Source organism: Polypterus senegalus, chromosome 10 (assembly GCF_016835505.1).
Source record: "Polypterus senegalus isolate Bchr_013 chromosome 10, ASM1683550v1, whole genome shotgun sequence".
Classification (NCBI taxonomy): Eukaryota; Metazoa; Chordata; class Cladistia; order Polypteriformes; family Polypteridae; genus Polypterus; species Polypterus senegalus.
Window position 1 is genome coordinate 172,795,746 of NC_053163.1, and position 20,644 is coordinate 172,816,389.

Sequence of the window (20,644 nt, forward strand, 5' to 3'; positions counted from 1 at the left end):
GTGGTGCTACTTGAGTTATCAAGTAAAGAGAACGTGACCAAGAGAAAAAGTGTAGTCATATTCAAAAACCAAAAGGACCAAAACCAGTGGATCAAGCTGTAATAACGTCAATACTAAAAACGAGAGATGGCTTTGAGCCATCAGAACCAAGTTACCCAAACTATTTTATAGCATTTCAGCAAGTACCACATTTCAAACATTTATTCTACAAAAATGCTACAAGATCAAATAAATTTCATTCCAACACAAGAAAGGGTATACAAAATAGATTTTTTTCACTTGTTTTTTAAAATTGACGTCTTCAAGGTGGTGGCCATCATTAGCGATACACTCTTCAAGACGATTTCTGAATGTTCGCATGACTCGTTCGGCCATTTCAAGGGGAATAGCGGCAATTTCGTGGCGAATAGCGGCGATTTCGTGGCGAATAGCATCCTTGAGGGCCTCAAGGTTTTGAGACTTGAAGAATTGTTTTCCGATTTGGGACATCATCGTTAGGAGGAATGCTGAAGTGTGTTCATAAGGCGTGTTGCGTAGTAATGATGGATTCATTATTGAACACTTTGACAGTGAGAACACGGTGTGCACCAGACCAAGGCATGTTGCCAGCTGAAAACTACTAGGGATCGCCTATCAAAGGATCCCCACAGTAACCCACTCGGCTGTGTCTACCTTGCGCATTGACCTCGAGAAATGTAACACTTCATTTGTATCCTGTATCCTGCTTTGTCGCAGATTTTTCTGATCATAAAATAGGTCATTACGATAGCAATTGAGGAGAAGAATTCATAATTAATTGCAGAATTACAGTATTTGAGGATTCCTCTAGAGGGCCTCTTTCTCTTACATGATTTGGCTCAAAACTAATCAGCACATCGTCATCTCATAACAGGCTTAAGTTTTGAATTTGGTATTTTTCCATCCAGCCATTTTAGCTCTAGATCATCCTAAAGAATAGACATATTGATATTTTCAGTAGCAGGGGACCCTAAAACGTCAACATCCAGCGAAAAACCTGAAATCGAAATTTTTGAAGAATCTACAGTTTTTGCTCCTCCCCCATAGATGAGAGGTTATGGGGGGGAGGGCGCAAAGCAAAAAAAATCAAAAAAAAAAAAACAGGCAGAGGTCAATACCAGAAAGATCACAGGCAAGATTTTAATTTAGAAATAGTCTGTGTGGCAAATAGGGTCTCGATATCCGTAAACTTGGATGAGAAAGTGAACTTAAGATGAAGTTTCTATTCCGTCGTATCATTCCCAAAAAGTCACAACCTTCAAGGATGCGTCTATAGACACACGGATGCTATCCTAATAATGGAGGGTTTTATACCCTAAGGCACGGGTGTTGAACTCCAGTCCTGGAAGGTCACAGTGGCTGCAGGTTTTCATTCTAACCATTTTCTTCATTAGTGACCAGTTTCTGTTGCTAATTAACTTCTTTTGCTTTAGTTTTAATTAACTTGACTTAGACCCCTTAGTTGTCTCTTCTTAAATAATCAGCAGCCAAACAATAATGAGACACGAAACAAGCTGCGATATGACCAGCTCACCTGTGCCCATCACACAGTATCTGAAATTAAAGAAAGGCGATGGTCTTGGTAAGGTTGATCTCTCAGGTCACCAAAACATTTTGACGATGTTTAGAAAAAGCAGAAAATCAACAGTTTTAGAAATGTCTACTGTGGCAGAATGAGAACCATGGAATTAAAGAACGGGTTTAATTAACAACAAGAATTGGCTTCTCATTAAGAGATTGGTTGGAGTGAAATTGGCTGGAGTTTGAAATCCCAGTTTGGCTTGTCATCTGTTGGCTCGTTCCACGTCTCATTTCTGGTCTGCCATTTAATGAAGAAAGGAATCAATTCAGAGGACTGAATCCTTAAAATCAGGTTTATTAAAATGAAGGGAAAAGAGTTAATTAGCAGTGAAAACTGCTCACTGATTAGGAAAAGGGTGGGAATGAAAACCTGCAGCCACTGTGGCCCTCCAGGCCTGGAGTTTGACACCCCTGCCTTAAGGTATTTATTGATTTCATTTATTTTTGAAGTATAGTTTCAGTATAATTTTAATTTGTGGTTTAGTCCATTATATCGCTGCCATTTGGACAGTGCTATTGTTGATTCCTATTGCTGGGACCGTCCCAGAGTGGGTGGGTCCTCAAAGGTCCTGACCTGTCAATCATAATGCCACAGAATAAAAGGTAATCTAGGAATTTGCTTTCCCATCCGACTACGCAGATTCCTAAAACCATTTTGAACATTTCCTTTGTTCTGTTTTTCTGGTTTTTAATCTCTCTGCAATCCTTCTGACTTCGATTTTGTCTCATGATGCGTGAACTTTATTACTGATAGTTGTTCTCCTAGTTCTGACCCTCACTTTGCTTGTTTCTCCCATTCACTTTCTTAAATCTCGTGCCTACTGGCATAACATAGCGGAATTGCTTGGAGTACCTGTCGTTTGTGCATTTTTAGGTGCATTCGAATAGACAACAAATTGGTCAACTAAGCCCATAATGCACCTGAATTAGGTAAGGTAAAATGTCTAAGCCCTTTTGGCATTAAAGGGTACTAAGCAAAAATGAATGGTGTGCCCCTTAAATGTGGGGTGACCTCTCACAACCACATGAAGCCATATCAAAACTCATTAACCAACCAAACCTTTCAGCAGGAGCCATCTTTCTCTGGCAGTTTATACAAAAGGTCACACTACCTGCTACCTCGACTATGTCCCCAGGTACGATGTCCCTGGCCTTCACCCGCTGGACACTCTTCTTGTCCTGCCGGTACACCTTTCCCATCTCTGGTTCATACTCCTTTAATGCTTCAATGGCATTTTCAGCATTACGCTCCTGCAACAAGACAGAATAGTCCGTCTGCTCAGTAGAGCCATTCAGGCAAAATCCACATTCCCTTAAAACAATCATGGAAGCTTCTGCCTTACCTGCCAGACGCCAACTATAGCATTGGCGATTAGGATTAGGAGGATGACAAATGGCTCAACAAAGGCTGTGATGGTCCCTTCTCCTTCTTCAAACCAGGCGAGTATCTGAAACAAAAGGTAAACGCATGATCAGGTGAGCCAATCCTGGTGATCGGAGTACAGTTGAAAATACGAGGGCAACTAGTCCTGAACATAACATCAAATTTTGAAGAGTTAAGAGCATTATGGCAGTGGTTATAGGAAAGGTGATATGTGTAAAAACAAACTAAATAATGGACAGGAAGCAGCAATGCCCTATAGCTTGGGAGAAGATTTGTCATTCAAGCAAGACACGGAAGCCAAGCATGAGGCTAAAGCTACAAAGGAATGGCTTACAAACAACAATGTTAATGTCCTGGGGTGGCTGAGTCAGAGGTCAGAGCCAGTATTTATCAAGCTTCTTGGAATCTGCACTAAAAGCCTGACTAGGATAAGAATCTGTCCTACCTCAGAGTGGAACATGAGAGGTAATTATGAAGTGTCCCATACTCGCTGCCAACAAGGAGTAGGAGGTCACGTCTGAGAATGAATGATGTCACCATTTTAGAACACTCGTAATGACATTTTGTGGTTCTCTTATACTAATAGTAAGGCTTCATCACAAAGATAATAAAAATATTAACATTTAATGTAGACGAGAAGAAGAAGGAAAACATAATAAGGCAGGATGCTGTGATAAGCTGTACAAAATTGCTGTCAATTTGCAACATCATGAATACTACTGTAATTAGCACCAACAGGAAAAGACGGAGACACCAAATAAGAGTAGTGCCCGATAACGGGCATATGTATTAAATAATGAATGATCCACAGCTATATGTTCACAAAAATCGCCACCCCCCTGCTATGGCACAAGGGAAACACATATACATACATACATATATAGAGTCAAGGATGCCAGGGGCCACGACCCGGCCGGGACGCCTTGAAGGACCGGAAGTGGGCGTGTACCCATCTGGGATCACGTGGGGCCGCCTTCCTGGTTGCTTTGGGGGCCATGGGTTCAGGGCATGGAAGCCCCACCCTGTAGGGGCCCGTGGTCACTGCCAGGAGGCGCCCCTATGGAAGTGCTGGGGGGAAGAATTAGACAGACACCCGGAGAGCTGCCGGGAGAACAGCTGGCACTTCCGCCACGCTGGGGTGTGGCCAAGAGGGGAATGCCGGGAACCACCTGGAGCTCGTCCGGGAGTGTATAAAAGGGGCCGTCTCCCTTCATTCAGGGCTGGAGTCGGGTGGAAGAAGGACAAGGCACAAGAGGTGTGTGGAGGCAGCCCGAAGAAAGGCATTGTGAGGCCAGGACTGTGTGTTGGGGTTTGGACTGGGTCTGAGTGACCATTATTATTGTAAATAGTGTATATAATAAAACGTGGTGGTGATTTACAACATGTCCGCATGTCTGTGTCCGGGTCGGCTCCACAATATATATATCTATACTAATAAAAGGCAAAGCCCTCACTGACTGACTCACTGACTGACTGATCACTAATTCTCCAAGTTCCCGTGTAGGTAGAAGTCTGAAATTTGGCAGGCTCATTCCTTACAGCTTCCTTACAAAAGTTGGGCAGGCTTCATTTCGAAATTCTATGCGTAATGGTCATAACTGAAAGCTATTTTTCTCCATTTACTGTAATGGAGATGAGCTCAAAAGCCGTGGGGGGGGGCGGAGTTTCGTGTGACATCATCACGCCGCCCACTTAATCACGTGAACTGACTGTCAACGCAGTGCGTAGAAAACCAGGAAGAGCTCCAAAAAGCGCTTAAGAAAACATGCATTATATAATTGAGAAGGCAGCGAAAAACAATAAGAAGCGAGCGAGTGACATATACTACCATATTCATGAGTGCTGCTACCTCGGAAAGAAAGCACGGTGTAAACCTAAACTTTAAATTAAGTTCATAGACAGTCTGCTGCCTGCGTTTGTCATGCCCACGGGTAATGCGGATACAAGTTTAATGAGAGGACGCAGGATATAAACGAGAGTTTTGATCACTTTGTAACTAAGTTAAAATTGCAGGTGAGGGGCTGTGCTTGTGCAAATTCCGAGAGACTGTGTTTGTGGGGGATTGACAGTTAAGGCGGTGGGGAAGTCACGTCATCATCTCCCCTCCCATTCACCTCATTTCACTCTGAGCTGAGCTCTGCAGCTAACACAGTGTTACGGAAGCGACTTTGTGACGCTGCCACCAAACACTCACAGAAAAATCCACAAGTTAATACACACGCTGTCTCTAGAGTTTCTCCACACTGAATCTTCCAGGCACTACTTACAAAAGGTCACAGTGACAATCGTGTTACGTTATTTTTAAAATGTTTCCTTTTCTTAGCACAAGCACAGCTGAGAAGCTTCGATGCATGTGCACCATAACGTGTTAAAAAATAATGCATTTAATCACACTTTGCATTACAAGCAAAGGGGAGCTTTTGTCAATGCATGATTTCCTGGTACATCGATTACATTGATCAGCGCATCCCGATTCATTTTACCCTCGCACCACCTTAGTTTGAGAAGAAGTATGAAAAAATATGAGGTTAACACAGAAAAACATCACCAATTCAAGCTTTATGAATAATCGATTCGCCATCAATAATTGTTTTGGTGAAGCCATACTCAGTGTAATCCTCCATCCATTTTATAATTTTTCCGCCACTAGCCATGATTAAATGAACGGTAAAAAAGTAAGAGCAAAGCGAGGGTGACTTATTCAGGCAGGCAGGCGACAGCTCAATAGTTCGAATTTAGATATAAGTAGGTTCTATTTAGTCGCCAGAAATATGTTTGGTAGGAATGGAAGTTGAATTTAGTCTTTAAATTTCTATGATAACGAAAAAGTTATGCAATGATGACTAAATTTAACTATATAAAGTCAAAACTTGTATATATAAAGTCAGCGTTGGTATATATAAAGTCAAAACTTGTTTCTGAATATATAAAGTCAAAACTTGAATATATAAACTCAGCATCGGAATATATAAAGTCAGCGCTGGAATATATAAAGACAAATCTTCAATATACAAAGTCAGCGCTGGAATATCCATCCATTTCCCAACCCGTTGAATCCGACCACAGGGTCATTGGGGTCTGTTGGAGCCAATCCCAGCCAACACTGGGCAAGGCAGGAACCAATCCTGGGCAGGGCACATGCATCATTTTCAAAACATTAACCGAACAGTGTTTTTTTAATGTATTTTTCTGAATACTTTTTTGTTAACTTAGATCAGTTCAGAGTCGCTTTCAATCAATAGATTTTGACTTTCACTTTATATATTCAGGAGTGAGTTTATATACTCCGATGTTGACTTCATATAATCAGGTTTTGACTTTATATATTCCGGGTATTTTGCTATATATATATATATATATATATATATATATATATATATATATATATATATATATATATATATATATATATATATATATATATATATATATATATATATATATATATATATATATATATATATATATATATATATATATATATATATATATATATATATATTATATATAATATATATATATATATATATATATATATATATATATATATATATATTATATATAATATATATATATATATATATATATATATATATATATATATATATATAGATAGATAGATAGATAGATAGATAGATAGATAGATAGATAGATAGATAGATATGACAACACCACTCATATCAATGACAAAACAATTACATTAACAATCATGTTACGTTATTTTTAAAAGTTTTCCTTTTCTTTTTCATAACTTCTTTAACACACTAATTCTCCGCTGCAAAGCGCGGGTATTCTGCTAGTACATACATATACAGTATACACATATATATATATATATACACAGATGATATATATACACACACACATATATATATATATATATATATATATATATATATACACATATATATATACACACACATATATATTATATATATATATATATATATATATATATATATACACTGTGTGCACAATTATTAGGCAAGTTGTATTTTTGAGGATTAATTTTAATATGGAACAAACACAGTGCTATCAGTCAATCCAAAATGTTAATAAACCTGAAACCTGAATGTTTCACAACGGAAATGTGAGTGTGAACATCATCAGGGAATACATATGCGCACAATTATTAGGCAACTATTAGTGTGCAGATTTATTATGCAACTAAAGGAAAAATGAAAATTTTCCCATCTCACTTGTTTATTTTCATCTGTTATAGTGAGAATAATAAACAAACACAAAAGGAAAAATGAAAATTTTCCCATCTCACTTGTTTATTTTCATCTGTTATAGTGAGAATAATAAACAAACACCTCAAAAATTTACAAATAAACATCTCTGACATTTCAAAAAAAATAAATCAATCAATCAATGACCAATATAGCCACCCTTCTTTCCAATAACAGTCATAAGCCTTTCCATTCATGGAGTCTGTCAGTTTCTTGATCTGTTGACGATCAGCTTTTTGTGTTGCAGTGACTACAGCCTCCCAGACACTCTTCAGAGAGGTGTATTGTTTTTCTCCCCCGTAAATCTAGCGTTTAAGAAGTGCCCACAAGTTCTCGATAGGGTTTAGGTCAGATGAGGAAGGGGGGCCATGTCATTATTCCTTCATCTTTAAGGCCTTTACTGGCTGGCCACGCAGTGGAGAACTTCAATGCAAGTGATGGAGCATTGGCCTGCATAAAAATCATGGTCTTCTTCCTGTATCACTGTTTGAAGAAAGTGTCTTCGAAAAAACTGGCAGTAGGTTTGGGAGTTGATTTTGAGTTCATCTTCAATGCAAAAAGGTCCAATTAGCTCATCTTTAAAAATACCAGCTCATACCAGTACCCCACCTCCACGTTGGAGTGGAGCTCTGTGCCCATTACTGATCCACAGGTCCATTCATCTGGTCCATCAAGAGTCACTCTCATCTCATCGGTCCATAAAACCTTTGAAAAAAATCTGTCTTCAGATATTTCTTGGCCCAGTTTTGACGCTTCAACTTATGTTTCTTGTTCAGTGGTGGTTGGGTTTCAGCCCTCCTTACCTTGGCCATGTCTTTGAGCACTGAACACCTTGTACTTCTGGGCACTCCAGGTAGGTTGCAGCTCTGGAATATGAAAGTACTGGAGGATAATGGGTTCCTGGTAGCTTCACGCTTGATTCTTCTCAAATCTTTGGCAGCTAATTTATGCCTTTTGTTCTCAACACGTTTCTTGCACCCTGTTGACTATTTGCAACAAAATGTTTGATGGTTCTGTGATCACACACCAATATCTTTGCAATTCCAAAAGTGCTGCATCCCTCTGAAAGACTTTTTACAATTTTTGACTTTACATACACACACACACACATATATATATACATATATATATATATACATATACATATATACATATATATATATATATATACACACACACACACATACATATATATATATATATACGTATATATATACACATACATATATACACATCCCTCGCTATATCGTGCTTCGACTTTCGCGGCTTCACTCTATCGCGGATTTTTATATGTAAGCATGCGGTTAAGCTCCTGGGTGCTGATTGGCTCTGCGACGGTGAGCGCAGAATTCGATTTTGCTTAAAGCCGGCATCTCGTCTCGCTCATTCAGTATCAACGCGTTTCTTTGTGAAGTTGGCATCTCGTCTCGCTCATTCAGCATCAACGTGTTTCTTTGTGCGTACTGTAGTCAAGCCCTTTGTTATGTCTACAAAGCGATCTGCTGCTGCTACTGCTTCTGGGGCCGTGCCCAAGAGCCAACGGAAGATGTTGACAATTGCTGAAAAGGTACAATTGTTGGACATGTTGAAGGAAGGGAAAAGCTACGCCGCTGTAGGACGCCACTACGGCATCAACGAGTCCACGGTTCGTTATATTAAGAAGGATGAAAAGAGCATACAGTCTACGGTAGCAGTGTCCTTTAACCAGGGCGCGAAACGAATTGTAAGTGGACGTAATAAGGCGGTAGTCTGGATGGAATCTGCTTTAGGGATTTGGATCGAAGACTGCCGGAAGAAGAACACCACTGTGGACACAAATATCATCTGAGAAAAGGCCAAGCAACTTTATGATAGGTTTGCGGATACTGGAGATGCTCTAGACGACGATCCTCAACCTGAAACTTCTGCTGAATCCTCCAGCAAGAGCTGTGAATTTACTGCCAGCAAGGGCTGGTTTAAAAAATTCAATCAAAGGTTCAACTTGGCCAGTGTGAACCTGCAAGGAGAGGCTGCCTCTGCAGAGAAAGCCGCAGCCGAGAAATACGTCACGGACACGTTCAAGCTGATCATTGAGGAAGGCGGATATCGGCCTGAAACCGTGTTTAATATGGATGAGACAGCCCTATTTTGGAAGCGGATGCCATCTTGTACTTTTATCATGAAGGAGGAGGCAAAAGCCCTGGGGTTTAAGGCTCACAAAGATCGCATCACACTGGTCATGTGCACCAATGCTGCGGGCTTTATGATAAAGCCTGGGCTCGTTTATAAGTCCAAAAACCACCGGGCCCTGAAAAATAAGAATAAAAACCTGCTGCCTGTGTACTGGATGCACAACCTGAAGGCCTGGATTACGAAACGCCTAACATCGGATTGGTTTCACCAATGTTTCATCCCGGAGATAAAGATCTACCTGGCAAAGAAAGGGCTGGAGTTCAAAGTCCTTTTACTTCTGGACAATGCTGGAGGTCATCCCTTGGATCTATCCTACCAAGGTGTAAAAATAGAGTTCTTGCTGCCGAATATGACGTCACTGATCCAGCCAATGGATCAAGGAGTTATCCGGGCTTTCAAGGCAATGTACACTAGGAACAGCCTGCAACAAGTGGTTGAGGCAATGGACACGGACGATGACTTTTCCCTGAAGGAGTACTGGCGTTAAGTACATGATCACATCGTGTATAGTGAATGTGCAGAAGGCCCTTAACGATATGAAGAAAGGGACGGTTAATTCCTGCTGGAAGAAATTGTGGCCAGAAGTTGTGCACGACAAGAAGGGCTCTTCTTCAGAAGAAATTCAGCACTCGGCGGTTGACAAGACAGTCAGGCTGGCAAAACTGCTAGGAGGAAAAGGATTCAACGACATGACCTGTGATGACGTCATCGAGCTGCTCGATGCCCACTCTGAGCCGCTGAGCGAAGAAGATTTGGCCGAGATGACCAAGTGAACGAGTGAGGAAGAAGAAGACCCAGCACAGGAAGAAGACGACCCCGGCCTAACTCTCGAGCGTCTCGCGCCCATTCTACGAATGGCAAAAGATTTACAGACATCAGTCGAAGAATGGGACCCGCAAATGATTTGTACTTTGCAATTTAAAAATGCTATTGATGGCGCCACGAAAGTGTACAAGAACGTCTTTACACAAATGAAAACGCAGCGCCAGCAACTGTCCATCACGATGTTACTCACCCACAAAACACTGCCTAGTATGCCTTCAGTGGAAGAAGAAAGTCCAGATGACGGTGGCGGTGCTACACAGTCGCCTGAAGAGGCTCCTTTTAGAACCGCTGTGACAGTGCAGTAAATGTCATCGTTATCGGACAAGTCGTCGTGTCATTGTTGGTGAGTACCCATCACTAATTTTCTATGTACTTAGTACATGTATGTACGTTTATTGTAACTGTACACACATTTTTATACAATTTTTCTTGCATTGTAGGTATTTTTTGCCGGTGGCCTGTCTATCGTAATGGCTGTAAAATCTGTTATATCAGAGACGCTCTACAAAATCTTTAAAATAACATTTTTGTTTTATGTACAGCATTTACATGTTATAGATTTTTCACATTGTATTTTTATTTTACCTAATCAATTACAATATGTTTAAAACTGTATTACGTATTAAATAAAACTCCTCAGTGATATACAATACGTATGTTTGTGAGTAGTATATAAACAGTGTGTTTACATACATAATTTCATTGAATCTTACCTAATAACTAAGAGAATATAAAGAGTTTATAAAGTATAAACAGTGTGGGAGAGTTTAGAAGGGCTTAAAAATATATAAAAATAACCATACAAACATATGGTTTCTACTTCGCGGATTTTCACCTATGGAACGCAACCCCGCGATCAAGGAGGGATTACTGTATTATATATTATATACACAGTAAACACTCATTTACTGTGGTTAATCCGTTCCAGACTCAACTGTGATAAAGAATCCTACTTCACGGAAATTCATTTATTTATAAATCAAAAATTTTCGCAGTTAAAGCATAGAAAACCTGTTTACGACCTTCTAAATACGTTTTTTTTAACATTATTAGAGCCCTCTAGACATGAAATAACAACCTTTAGTCAAAAGTTTAAACTGTGCTCCATGACAAGACCGAGATGACAGTTCTGTCTCACAATTAAAAGAATGCAAATATATCTTCCTCTTCAAAGGAGTGCGCATCAGGAGCAGAGAATGTCAGAGAGAGTGAGAAAAGCAAACAATCAAAAATCAATACGGGCTGTTCTGGCTTTTAAGTATGCGAAGCACCACCGGACAAAGCAGCTGCAAGGAAGGCAGCAATGTGATGGTAGTCTTTCAGCATGTTTTAGAGGAGCGTCCGTATCTCCTAGGCCAGTGTGCGAACAGCTCCTCTGCTCACACCACCTCCGTCAAGAGCAGAGAATGTCAAGAGAGAGTGAGAGAGAAAGAAAGAAAAGCAAACAATCAAAAATCAATACGTGCTGTTTAGGCTTTCAAGTATGTGAAGCACCGTGCAGGAAGCATATCGTATATCATTGAGGAGTTATTTAATACGTAATACGTGCTCTGATTGGGTAGCTTCTCAGCCATCCGCCAATAGTGTCCCTTGTATGAAATCAACTGGGCAAACCAACTGAGGAAGCATGTACCATAAATTAAAAGACCCATTGTTCACAGAAATCCACGAACCAGCGAAAAATCCGTGATATATATTTAGATATGCTTACATTTAAAATCCACGATGGAGTGAAGCCGTGAAAGTCGAAGCGCGATATATCGAGGGATCACTGTATATACACACATACATATATACCGTATAGTATATAGCTTATCCTACCTTTGCTTATCCGACATTCCGGATTATCCGACGTCCCATCGCAAAAAAAAAAAAAATGCCTCAATTGGCAACAAGAACTGCAAGTTGCGAGCATAGTCTATTTTTTGTTGTTCCCAACTCTACCGCAGCTAATTACAGTGGAACCTCGGTTTGCAAGCATAATTCGTTCTGGAAATGTGCACGCAGTCCAAAGCACTCGTACAGTATATCAATGCGAATTTCCCCATAAGAAATAATGGAAACTCAGATGATTTGTTCCACAACCCAAAACTATTCATATAAAAATGATAAATATATAATATAAAGTAAAAATAAATAAAGCAAATTAACCTGCACTTTACCTTTGAAAAGAATCATGGCTGGTGTGAGTGAGTTTCTAAACTCTTGTGGGATTCCACCCAACTGGACGACACGCAGAAAAGCATCCCAAAGCAATCGCAGTCTCCGAATGCTATAGCAGTTCGCCATAAAGGCCAATCCGAAAAGATTGCGGACATGCTATAAGGCGCCTGACATCGATGGGTGATACAAGGAACATTATAAATGCGCAGGGCACAGTGTTACTTGCCCTCCGACCCTGCCTGACTGCTGTGTCTGTGTATAGGAGAAAGGCAGATCCCGCTACAATAAATAACCGCGCTGTTGCTGTTTCAAGCTGAATAAAGCTGGTGTTGCTAAAAGTACTGAGACTCAGCTTCGAGTTTTTGGGTACAAGACGGGGACTCGCACGTCACGTCACAGCACAGCACAGCACAAACACACACACACACACAAGCAGTCACAATGCTGTAGTAAACAGTATACGCTCGTACGGATGTTGACTATATGAGTGGCGGTGTCAAGGCTCTAGAAACTGCAATTAATTACATTGAGCAACAAGAAGAAGCTACAGGAATTGACATAATGATGCTGCAAAGATGGCGAGACTTGACAGCGAAGAAACGACACTCGTCAGGAAAGCAAACTACGATCAAAAATGTCTTAAAAAGTTCAGTCCTGTGATGATTTAAAGTACAGTACATACATGTATTTAACTCCAGACAATTCTGTAACTGTAAGTTCATTTTTTCAGTTAATTTATTCTGTTGTTTTGTTGTAAAACATGATTATTAGGTTAAAAATGTGTAAAATTATAACATAGTTAACAGGCTTTTTCTTAACACCTGCCATTATCCAACATACTCTACTGTATGTGGCCTAACCAAGAAAGAATCCATTACTTAACAAATCCATTTTGTCCTTTGGCACCCAACGGGGCCTGCGATTCCCATCCATTGCTGCTGGGATGGCAGTGCCATTGCTCTTCCCTTCTGAACAATTCATTATGTTGGCCTCCTGACTATGTAAGGTAAAGTAGTCCTTCTTGGCTGGGACACTGTTTCATTCATTACACAATATAAACCAAACAGTGACCCCCTTGACCACTACACCTATGTCAAGCAGCAAACACTGACCAGTATATTTAAATCAATCCCTGACTTTTGACTATTAGATTTACAGAGCGCTCTGTTAAAAGTCGCACCATTGCTGATACCAAGTGGATGAGGCAGGACCCTCCTCTGTACTCCACAACACAGAAAGCTAAAAAGGAGCCTTTCAGCACAGAATTTGCACCCAGCTTTCTAGTTTTTCAAGCTGCAGCAGGAAATGTGACAGCTGTGTCATTCATTTAGTGTCACAATATTCTGTTTTTTTTCTATCTGAAGTGGGTACCACTGACTCCACTCTCTGTCAGGCAGGCATGCCACATGTTTGCCAGCAGGCAGCTTTGATGGAGTCACCGAGGGTGCCTGCCAGTAGTCACATGGGAGCCTGAAGCCCCCTTTCACTCTCACTGCCTCAACTAAATGCATGATGGTCCGCTGACTCAGGATTTCGAAAGCATTTTTCAGCCTGGCTGCCCAGCCGGCTTTCATTGTTCATGACTACATTTTTCTTTGGTATGTGATTACACTCTAAATATTTACTTAGCAGACTCATAATAACGTCAGGAACATATAAATAACTGTAAAAAGTATAAACTTCTTCAGGAAACCTCTTAAAGGAAAAGGAGCACTCGTCGGTGAGCCCTCGGCATCATCTTTTTATCAATCAGACTTACGAAAGAGATGCAGGCTGCCAGAAGCAGAATTCTCACTAACAAATCTTCAAACTGCTCCAAGACGAGAGCCCATAGTGACTTTCCTGTGAAGAGAAGAAAACATGAAAATGCTGCATGAAAACATCCTGGAGCTCACATTCTAAATGTAGACATAAACAGCCAGTCTTGCAACTGGGTGATCTTTATATAGCACCTTTCACCACATATACTATCACAGACATAAGAGTGTACAACTGCAAAAAACAACTCTGAAGCTCCATATTTTAGTTTTAGGTATCCATAGCAAACTTCTTAACCCAAGTACTTTTAACCTGGTATGGCAAACATAATGCCTGGTTACCTTATCATATATAATAAAATGCTAAGGTCTGTCCATCTGTTATGCAATTGCTCGGGAACGTCTTGGGCTAGAACCTTGATATTGGTCTTATTTGAAAGCTTATAACCTGGTAAGTTCTGGAAATCCAAAAAAAGTGTTGGTGGCAACAACCTAAGTGAAGTGACCTGTGGTTGTGTGTTTATCGTGACGAAGTGAGCGCACAACCAAGTGAGACAGCAGAAGGAAAAATGGGGCAGCAATATCTGCTGATCATCAAGCAAATCACAGAGACTGAATGATGTGACAAAGAACACCATAATGAGAAGAAAGAAAAAGAAGAGCGGCAACATCTTGTGAGCCTCGAGCACGTACCAGAAGGTGATTAAGTGACACCAAACAAGAAAGGGTAAACAGACAAAGTGCTGAAGCACACAGACAAGCAAGGACTAATCCTGAATACAGCCTGCTATGTTCTTGAAATTCGCTGTAACCTTGTGGCCACTTTACTGGTAGCTAAAAAAAGGTTAATTTTAATGCAACTGCTGTCCTCACAAGCTCATCTATTGATAATGCCCCAGGACATGGTAGATAAATGTTCAGAATTTTGTGTAAGTATTGTGTTTATTGAATGATTATCAAACGTTGCACTTTATTAAGTATCCATAAAGGTTGGCAAAGTGACCTGTTTATGAAGTACTACCCACCATAATGGGAGAAAGAGAAAGAAAAGCAGTGACATCTGCTAGGTGTCAGACAAATCGCAGAAGGAGATGAAGTGATGAAGAATGAGAAAGAATAAAAAGGCAAGACGCCGAGCCACACTGAGCGCGTTTACATGCACACGCAAAGCTGGGATAAGGCGAGTAACCTGGTTAAAGCAGAAATCTGGTTTCTTAATAACCTCCATTTACATGTGCAGATACGCTTCGGGAGTTCTCATTTGCCAAAACAGTCCAACGTCATTTCACTGCAAAAAAGAGTTAAACGTTATCATCGGCTGCCGTAAATCTGAAAATAGGCACTGAGCCTGTGATTATTCTCTTGTGTTTTATAAAAATGTGTAGTCCTTTGTGTGCTGTGAAGCAGTTCTGGACCTGAAGTTTTGGGGCCCTGAAACTTCAACTGTTATGGCGGCCCCTTCACAACCAGTAATGAGGTCTGGTTAACCAATGGTATCTCCTTCAGCCGGGATGTTCCACAAAAAATCTCCTCAAATAAAAATAAATATATAGCCACTACATCTCAGATTTTGTTTAAAATTTCTGTACTCGATTATCTCAAATGCCAAAGTCAATAGTGTGAATCCTTAAATTTTGAGATACAGGAGGGATGAAAATTATAGTCGCTTCTGGGGCCCCTCCATGACTAGGGAACCTGAGGCTTAAGCTTTATTAGCTTCATAGAAGATCTGCCCCCTGCATCCATCCCCTTTTGACATCCTCGACCTGAGCCACCGAGTATGAACACTGGCCACTGCATCACCCGATCACTTGGTTTCAAAATATCCTTATCAAACAGCTGGATGAAAACTATAAAATTAATACTTTATTAAATAATCTTTTTATAAAAAGCTTGCTCGCAGCGCACTCTTTCCTGCTCGGCTTTGCGACTGAACTCTGCATAGGGCTGGCATACCAATACGTGTGCTTCTTGCCTTACACACGGTGCTGCTGGGATAATAATGATGCAGGTAGTTTTGACTGTTAATTTAAAAAGTAATTGAATTATGTAATGTGTGTTACTTTTCACGTGTTACCATACTGTTCCTGAGATTGTGCTGCTTAACTTAAGACTGTACGTTCAGCTCCTCAAATAAATTTAGTGAGTTCTGAAATTATTAAGACGCAGGTTTTCAAACAAGGAATAATGCAATTGCCCGAGTATTTGCCTCAGGAAATTTATCTTTGTGGATGCTGCCACCATTTCCTATTATTAATTGTGTGTTCTGAGAATGTTTTTAAGAATAATATGCTACATGAGAAATTGGGCCGCTTTTTTCTCTAACACTTTCTGTGTGGGTTTATCCATTTCCTAATTGAATAATTATTTATGGTGCTACAACTTGTTTTCTATCACAAGGTTACTTTTCCCATTACTGGCAAGTGGCTCCGGTTTTGCCATGGAAGTTACGTAGCACAAAACAGCGCCTTGCGTCACCAACGTGCCCCTTTAAATTTGGCGTGAAGATTCATTCGGTATCTATGATCGGGATACAGGCGGCTCCGGTGTTGCTATGGAAGCTACATGGCATTAATATTGCGCCTTGTGCCATCAGCATGCCTATTTAAATTTGGCATGAAGATTCATTTAGTATCGGTGATACAGGCGGCTCTGGTTTTGCCACACGTAGCACAACACTGTTCCCCTTTAAATTTGGCGTGAAGATTCAATCTGCATCCGTGATTGGGAAAAAACCTTTCAAAATGAAACGCTTATTCTTTTTCTACTTTCTGGTTATTGACTGTACCGCTTCTCACTCTGACTTTGCTTTCGACTTTACGATTAGGATGTGATCTTTATACTTTTGATTGGTACTCACCTTTGGGCAGAACAGTTTTCTGTGTGTAAAGCAAACAGAGTGCAATGGATCTGCGCAGACTACAAAATCCTTAACTGTAATCTGGTTAAATGTTTACATTCCCTAAGAACCAAGTTACTCATGGAGAGATCTATGGGTGAAAACCTGCTTTCTCAGAAACCAATAATCCAATTTCTCAAACCGGAGTAAGTGTTTACATGGCATTTTAGAAATCTGGTTTCTGTGAATAACTGTGTTTTTAAGGCACATGAAAACACACTCATTGACAAGCAGGACGTAATCCTGACTATAGAGCAACTGATCAGCAGGCCTACAATAACATAAGGGGCGCAACGATGATGAGGGTCAAGCACTGACATTATACAATCTCTCATGCACAGGCAACATAAAAAAAATATAAAAAAGTGAGTATGGAAATACGCTCATACTGTCCCGATTGTGACATCAGGCTTTGTATTGGTGACTGTGTCAGATGAAAGACGGGTCGTAAATTTGCATTGATACAGCAGTGGACATTTCACAAGACCTTTCCTGCTACATTTGTGTTGATGTTATGTTAGTATTTACATGTTTCCATTACACATCATAACTTTCTAACTAAAAAACAAAACAAATCAATAAATATGGCTCATCTTTCCATAACACTAAGGAAGTTTTGTTGCAAAAAGGCAAACCCAGCTCAGCATGACCACTCATCGCCCAAAGACTTACTTGGCAAATGAACTACAGTGGATATAAAAAGTCTACCCACCCCTGCCAAAATTGCACATTTTGTGTAATAAAAAATGAAACCAAGAGAAATCCTTTCAGAATGTATTTACTGTACTGCCCCTGTGGAAGGATACCTACCTATGTCTGGATTTAAAACACAATTAAAGTCCCCAACCATTATAATTTTATGTGTGTTCACATTGGGAATAAATGCAAATGCGTTTTGGATGAAGTCACTATCATCTACATTGGGTGTGTAGATATTTATCAGCTGTGGTGGGCTGGCGCCCTGCCCAGGGTTTGTTTCCTGCCTTGCGCCCTGTGTTGGCTGGGATTGGCTCCAGCTGACCCACGTGATCCTGTAGTTAGGATATACCGGGTTGGGTAATGGATGGATGGATGGATGGATGGATATTTATTAGAATCACTTTACAGTTAAGGGCGGCACGGTGGTGCAGTGGTAGTGCTGCTGCCTCAAAGTAAGGAGACCTGGGTTTGCTTCCCAGGTCCTCCCTGTGTGGAGTTTGCATGTTCTCCCCATGTCTGCGTGGGTTTCCTTCGGGTGCTCCGGTTTCCTCCCACAGTCCAGAGACATGCAGGTTAGGTGCAGTGGTGTTCCTAAATTGTCCCTAGTGTGTGCTTGGTGTGTGGCTGGGTGTGCCCTGCGGTGGGAGGGCGCCCTGCCTGGGATTTGTTCCTGCCTTGTTCTCTGTGCTGGCTGGGATTGGCTCCAGCAGACCCCCGTGACCCTGTGTTAGGATATAGTGGGTTGGAAAATGACTGACTTTACAGTTAAATAAATTGCCCATGACGATCTCCCTTCAGAATCAGACACTACATCTGATACTACAAATGAGACCGTGTATGTATAAGAATTCTCACTCCTCTAGTTTTCTTTGTAAAGCTGGAATGGAATATTTGGCCAGTCCAGTCTCTGTGCAGCCAAAAGTGACCCATGCTTAATAACGGGGTCTCCTGTAAAATTACTATTTTAGCATTTGGACCTGTTAGGTGAGAGAATATTTTTCTCTCTCTTTAATTCATGATTAAGACCTTTAACATTCCAGCTCACAAAGTTAACAGTTTGGTCATGGAGGCATTGCTTATGGACTTCTGTTGTCATTTTGCAGTCTTAATTTAAAGTATGACATCTTTGACATTAATTTAAAATTTTCCCAGTAGTTATTGCCATGAGAAAGAAGGTGAAACAAATCAGAAACGTTTTAGTGAAAAAAGGAAATAAAATCCTACAATAAGCTAGTTGCAATAGTGTCCACACATTTTAATAATCAAGGATGTGGCAGCATTCAGAATCAACCAATCACAATAAGTCACATCTCAAATAGTAGTTAGTATACACCTGACATTAATAAAAGTGGCCCTGAGTGAGCTCAGATAAAGTCTGTCTGTTCTTGTAGGATTATTATGATATCCTCTTGGTTAGAAAATACGTCCAAAGCCATGGTCTGCAAAGAGCTTTTAAAACATGAACGAGATCTTATCATTGAAAAGTATTAAACAAACAGGTTGGTACAAAAAGTATCCAAAGCACTAAACATCCCACGGAGCACGGTGAAGACCGTCATCAACAAGTGGAGGAAATATGGCGCAACAGTGACTTGACCAGGACGTCCGACCAAGGCTGGTGAGAAGACAAAGAGAAAACTGGTCAGGGAGACCACCAAGAGGCCTAGACCAACATTAATGAAGCTGCAGGACTTCCTAGCAAGTACTGGTTGTTCCCTACATGTGGCAACAATCAGTCGTGTTCTTTATCTGTCTGAATTGTGGGGGGGAGTAGCAAGACAAAAGCCTTTTCTTACAAAGAAAATCATCCAAGCCCGGCTAAACCTTGTCAAAAGGGTATACCCAGTCTCTCACAGCCATGTGGAAATATGTATTATGGTCTGATTTGATCAAGTTTGAACTATTTGGCCATAAATCCAAAGGTATGCTTGGTGCAAAAATAACACGGCACATCATCAGAAGAACACCACAGCCACAGTGAAGCATGTTGGAGGCACCATCATGCTTTGGGGGCTGCTTTTTTTAGTTGGAACTGGGGCTTTAGTCAAGGTGGATGGAATAGTGAATACCTCCAAGTATCAGTCTATTTGGGTACAAAACCTTCACGCATCTGCTAGGAAGCTGAAGATGATGAGGAACTTCACCCTTCAGCATGACAATAACCCAAAGCATACATCAAAATCCAACAAAGCTTTATCAGCGGAGGATCAGTTATGGAATGGCCCAGCCAGAGCCCACCCAGACCTGTGAGGTGACCTGGAGAGAGAGAGAGATGTGTACAGGAGATGCCCTCATAATTTGACAGTTCTGGACATTTTTTTGCAAGGAGGAGTGGGCAACAATCACCATGTCCAGATGTGCCAAATTGATAAGACTCTTACCTAACAAGACTAAGGGGCTGTAATAAAATCTAAAGCTGCTTCATCTAAGCATTAGTTTAGGGGTGTGCACTTTAATACAACCAGGCTTTTGTCGGATCTTTATTTTCACTAAACAGTTTCGGATTTGTTTTCACCTTTGTATTGCAGTTTTACAATAAAGGAGAAATAGTTTCTGACAGGGTTTCTATTGATTTCATTTTTGTTATCACATAAAACCTGCCATTTTGGCAGAGGTGTGTAGACTTTTTATATCCACTGTACAAAGGCCACAAGGTTTCTACATCTGAGGACACACACATCCAGATATGACCAGACTTTCAAGGGAAGGTGAGGCGAGGCAATAAAGTTATTATTGTTAAAAAATACAGCAGGGCCCACCAATCATCTCTCAGCCATAACTCGACCACTCACGAGTTAAATCAGACTGAGCTCTCTCATTATTTTTTGTCAGCAGGGAGGCTGCTTCTTCCATCAGTAAACCTGCAGGGGGCCGAATTTTAATTTCATCATGCATGTTTTAACAGGTCAAATGA

General features: G+C 40.6%; 1 protein-coding gene across 1 annotated transcript in view; it reads right to left on the reverse strand.

Annotated features, from left to right (window-relative positions):
* The window catches only part of si:dkey-28b4.8 (sarcoplasmic/endoplasmic reticulum calcium ATPase 2), a 50,944-nt gene that overhangs the window by 24,623 nt on the left and 5,677 nt on the right, over window positions 1–20,644 (reverse strand). The window contains exons 4-6 of the mRNA XM_039767541.1: window positions 14,135–14,217; window positions 2,943–3,047; window positions 2,712–2,850 (exon numbers count right to left, since the gene is read on the reverse strand). Of these exons, the coding sequence (XP_039623475.1) occupies window positions 2,712–2,850; window positions 2,943–3,047; window positions 14,135–14,217 (327 nt within the window). The remainder of the gene's footprint in view (window positions 1–2,711; window positions 2,851–2,942; window positions 3,048–14,134; window positions 14,218–20,644) is intronic.